Genomic DNA, 4,663 nt, shown 5'->3' with positions numbered 1-4,663 from the left:
ATATATATATAGACACACACACACACGAATATGAATAAATTTGCCAGTGTGATGTTTAATGCGTGTGTGTTGTTTGTGAGATACTCCGATTTCCCATGGAGTTTCTGTGGGCCCCACCATATGGTAGTGATAGGGTCCAAAGAGACCGATCACTGTCTGGGAAAAATAGAAGAAAAAGACATATTACCTGAATGTCTTTAACATTTTTACAAATAGGGGCAAGTGGTACCTCCACGCCGCCTAAAAAAAGGGTTTGCGTGAGTGTTTCTTGTCATAGTTAAATAAGAAATAAATAAAAATGGTGATTGTTTGGCTGGGTAACTTCAACCTTGAATTTACCAAACTACCCAAAAAAAGGGTCTTAATGTAATCCACTCTAGCTATCCCACATTGCAGGTAAATTAAGCATATATGTCACCTGCTATTCAGACAGAACCCTAAACTCATGAGTAATTTCCAGGATAATCAAATAAGAAAGTTCCTCCATTTCCATTACCAGAAGAGTAAAACAGGACATAAACTTGACATCGGTTGCTTAAAACTTTCTTAGCAGTGAAGACACAACCTAAGCTAAAAGCAGTGCTCCAGATCCAATGCCTGCAACCAAACTAGAGCTTAACATTTTACAAATTATGCTGACTAATGATTTTGCATCCACCAAAAAAAAAAAAAAAAAAAAAAAGGAGCATAACTTTGTTTTTCCGGGAAGAGAGAGTTTACAACTTTAAACCTATTCATTTAGCCTGATTCTCTAACTCAAAGGCACCTGATCCAAAACGCAAAAAGAACGGCAAAAAACCTATCTACTTTACCACATATCAGCTCCATCAATGGCAGTCTTCAATTTTGAACCATATACTATATACAGGAGCAATTCACAACTGAACATCAACGGTTTCATTGTATCAAAACAAGCAAAGCTGGATTCTTGAAACCACATCCGATGTAGAATTCCTTGAAGTTCTTAAGCATGAGCAGATTGTGTTGTCAGTAACCGGGAATGGTTATGCTCACCTTCGTAAGTGACAATAAGCATCGAAGGGTCTTCCAAGCACCTCTCAACGTGCTTCCTCGCTGGGCAACCTCTCATGCTGCTACATTTATAGTAACCCCTGCACAAGAGCATGATAGTCAGCTCGAATGGTTCTAAAATCAAATTAGATAACGTATAATCAGCAAAGCATTGAACAAGAAACTATAATAATTTAATAACAATAGTAACATAAAAGATTTTAACACCTACAAACATAGTCAAAGGAATCAAGTAAATGAGGAAACCTCTTCAACTGACCTACCAGTACAACCACAGGGCCATCAGCCCTGCTGATATAACCTCTCCTCTCTCAAAGGAAAGGTGAGGGGTTCCAGCCCCATAGTTGGCATTTGTGGATGTGTGTGCGAGTATTTACCTAACCAAAAATCAAAAAAAACAACCAACCTAATTGTACACTTTCTCTGATTAGGTGTATGAACATTCTTCGGGGAAATAGATAAGCAGTAAGGGACCTTGGAAAGCTTTTGAGTTAAACATGACACCCCTATTGAAAGGAAAATAAAAAAGAAACCAATAGGCTCGAGCCTAGATGGTATAAGCTTTTCTCCCACTTTGGGGAGGTCGAGTGTTGAGTCCCGGTGGGGGCAAAAATATATTGTGGATGAGCGTGTTTGCTTGAACTTTAGGAAATAAAAAATAAAAAATATAGTCTGCTAATACATTGCATATAAAAGGGTTGAAATTTCACGATTCTCCAAAATTGGTAAAATTTAATCTTTGAAGCTGGTCAAATTAAATAATACTCGGTATGCAACTTATAAGGCACACATATAAGCAATACCAAATATTAGTAACTTATATGGAAGCACCAAAAAGTTCAGTCAGCAGTTCATGCAAGCACACGAATATTTAGACAATTGACAATTTCGGGACGTACACAAGTTCCAAACAGAAAATTACAAAAGCAGTAACAACAAGAAGTGGTCAATATGAAAATCTAATTTGGTCATGGACACACACTATTGAAAACAATTACAGAAAAAAATTAGGGCAAATTGAAGATTAAACCATATCATAAAAACAATCAAGCATGTTCAAGCAGTAAAGGTACACAAACCTAGGATGCGGCGATCCCTTAATTGGCTTCTGTCCATACTTCCTCCAAGAATACTCATCGGGAGGAATATCTGCAACCTTGTTACTGATGGCAGGCACCTTTATAGATCTCTTCACCCTCAATTTCCTACAAATACAAGCATTAACAATTCAAACACACACTAGCAAGAAAACAACCAATTGACTACCAAGTAGAGGACCAAAACTGACCTCTTCTTCGAACAGTGACATTTACCACTGGTGCCACATTTCACACTCCCATTTTCTCCCCTATCACTGCACCTCCTCCGAGGCTGCTGCAAATTCTGGTCGGACGTTTGAGGCACGCCGATCAAATGGAAGGAGTTTGCACCTAAATTCGCCACGCTGCCATCGATGCTTAGAGACGACATGAATGATCTGTTGGATGACATGGTTGGGGTGCAACTAGAGACATCAAATTTGAGATTTATGCCACTGTTGTTACTAGTAGAATAAATCATATCAGCTTGATATTTCATCTGCTGCTGCTGCTGCTGATGAAGCTGCAACTTCTGCATCTGCTGCTGATTATGAAGCTGCTGTTGAAGGAATTGGTGGTGCTGTGATGGCTTTTGCTGGACAATTTGCAGAGGAGGCTTGACTGATGAAGGGACATCTAATGTCGGGTTTTCGAGAAACATTTTCTGGCTGAGTTGCATAGTAGTACTTTTAGGCTTTGAATCCATTTCAAGAATTGGATTTTTAGGGTTATTAGTTGGGAGTAATTGGAGGGTTAGTGGTGAAGGATTGGTTTTATGATTTGGGTTTTCAAGGAAAATGTTTTGGGGCAAGGATGAGCTGAACTTTTTCAACTTTCTCACTCTTCCATGACCAAGACCATTACTCAGAAGAGACACGACCCTCTGGAACTTGAACACAGCCTCCCCTGTCTCCACCATTAAGTTTTTGTACTGAACCTGATCTTGAGATTGACATAAGAGGCTCAGAACTCTATGGCAGCTGTCAACAGCTGCTTTGTTAGCTTCTTCAACACCCTCCATGTTAAAACCACCCAACTGAAGCCAAACCTATTTTCCACAAAATTAGAATTTAGATGTCAAACACACACACACACAAACACAAACACACACACAAACACACAAAATTCCAAGGAAAGGAAAAAAAAAGAAAATACTGATCTTATAAAGTGAAAACCCAAAAACCCATTTCAAAAAACACAAAACCCAAATGGGAAATGCCTAAATTTGAAGAGTTTTAAATCATCTATCTCCAAAGCTGTTTTGTTTGCTTCCCTCGGGAAAAACAAAACTCTCATTTTGAAAACCCCAGAAAGCAGATTAGAGAAGAGAAAAGAAGAGAAACTGTTTCTTTTCTTTTTTTTGTTTTTCATTTTTATATAACAAGAAAACAAAAACACATTACCAAAACAGAGCAAATACCCAGAAAATCAGTGTTCACAACTCCAGACTTTTCGATTCCTCAGAGGGTTTTGAAGCAGAGCCAGAGTGAGCTCGGAGGATCAGACTGAAATAAAAAATACCCACACAGAAATTAGCAATTTAGATGGGTAGTTCTTGCAGAAACAGAGAGAAGAAAAAAAAATGGAAAAGAAGAAGCAACAAGTGTAAACGACACTGTACCTGAGCAGCGAAACCCTAATTCATTCTATGGGTCTACAATTTGAAGGTGTGAAAGAGAAGACTTTGCTTTTCTCTTGGACAAGGGACGAGGATAATCAAAAGAAAACAAAGTCTCTCTTTTAATTAAAAAAATCAAATAAAAAGAACAAGAGAAAGTGAACAAAATCGCAAGCACAATGGGATGAGAGAAGTTACAAAAGAGAGAGAAAGTAGAGTGAGAGAGAGGGAGAGGGAGCTATGGCAACAGAGAGAGCAGAGAAGAGAAGCACAGTAATGAAACTGACACCTCTGTCAAAGATCCTTATGTGGGTCCCACCAAAGACCTCGTTATGCCTTATTTTTCGACTTTTTATAATCATTATTCACGTTAGTTCAAAACCCAAATTAATTTCTCTATTTTAGTCACAAAAATAATATTAGTATAATAAAAAAAAATTGATATAATTGTCCACAATAAAAATCAAGACAGCTATTTAGATAAAAACCTTAAAAGGATGGAGAGTCTATCGTTATCGTTTACTGACACAAAATACAAAATTCTTGTTGTACTTCAGAGATTGATATTACAATAATATAATAATTTAAAAATAATATAAATGTCAATTTTTTTATTATTAATTAATCTGACAAATATAGAAATAAACACTTCAGTAATAAATTTTATTTTATTATTTTTATTCATAATAGATAAAGAATCTTTAATTGACATTAGTAATTAAAATAGCAAAATATCTAATTTTTAAAAAATAATATAATAGTTTATCTCTTTATTAGGACGAGTTTATTATCTGTTGGTGTCTTGTCAGAGATTGGGCCCACAAATCCACTCTGGAACGGGAGCATCCCAAGTAGACGTTGGCATTATTGACGACATAGATGTTGACACGTGGAAGGATGTCAGGTTAGTGGACACTTGTCCCAAGAATGTTGA

At 36.9% G+C, this 4,663-nt stretch overlaps 1 protein-coding gene across 3 annotated transcripts; it reads right to left on the bottom strand.

Moving 5' to 3' along the window:
* Positions 1 to 462: 462 nt before the first annotated feature.
* Positions 463 to 3,982, bottom strand: LOC132299924 (probable WRKY transcription factor 39). 3 transcript variants are annotated; one of them, XM_059796816.1, is made up of 5 exons: positions 3,733 to 3,982; positions 3,515 to 3,616; positions 2,321 to 3,159; positions 2,112 to 2,237; positions 463 to 1,112 (listed from the first exon to the last, which is right to left on the bottom strand). In XM_059796816.1, the coding sequence occupies exons 3-5, from the start codon at positions 3,130 to 3,132 to the stop codon at positions 965 to 967; spliced, it is 1,086 nt and encodes a 361-aa protein (XP_059652799.1). In that variant the 5' UTR covers positions 3,133 to 3,159; positions 3,515 to 3,616; positions 3,733 to 3,982; the 3' UTR covers positions 463 to 964. The 3 variants fall into 3 exon arrangements, with proteins under 3 accessions (XP_059652799.1, XP_059652800.1, XP_059652801.1); XM_059796817.1 differs by having other exon boundaries at positions 3,532 to 3,616; XM_059796818.1 differs by lacking the exon at positions 3,733 to 3,982 and having other exon boundaries at positions 3,515 to 3,722.
* Between the last annotated feature and the right edge of the window lie 681 nt (positions 3,983 to 4,663).

This window comes from Cornus florida, unplaced genomic scaffold (assembly GCF_030987335.1).
Source record: "Cornus florida cultivar Cherokee Brave unplaced genomic scaffold, ASM3098733v1 CherokeeBrave_3.0.0_Hap2_Chr03, whole genome shotgun sequence".
Lineage (NCBI taxonomy): Eukaryota > Viridiplantae > Streptophyta > Magnoliopsida > Cornales > Cornaceae > Cornus > Cornus florida.
Note: the sequence above shows the minus strand (reverse complement) of the source record. Positions and strands in the feature narration are given on the sequence as shown.

Coding starts and splice junctions, on each gene's coding strand:
- LOC132299924 (XM_059796816.1), bottom strand. CDS start 3,132: ATGGAGGGTGTTGAAGAAGCTAACAAAGCAGCTGTTGACAGCTGCCAT. Junction 2,238..2,320: donor TGTCACTGTTCGAAGAAGAG/GTCAGTTTTGGT, acceptor TTGTATTTGTAG/GAAATTGAGGGTGAAGAGAT. Junction 1,113..2,111: donor AAGGGATCGCCGCATCCTAG/GTTTGTGTACCT, acceptor GCTCTTGTGCAG/GGGTTACTATAAATGTAGCA.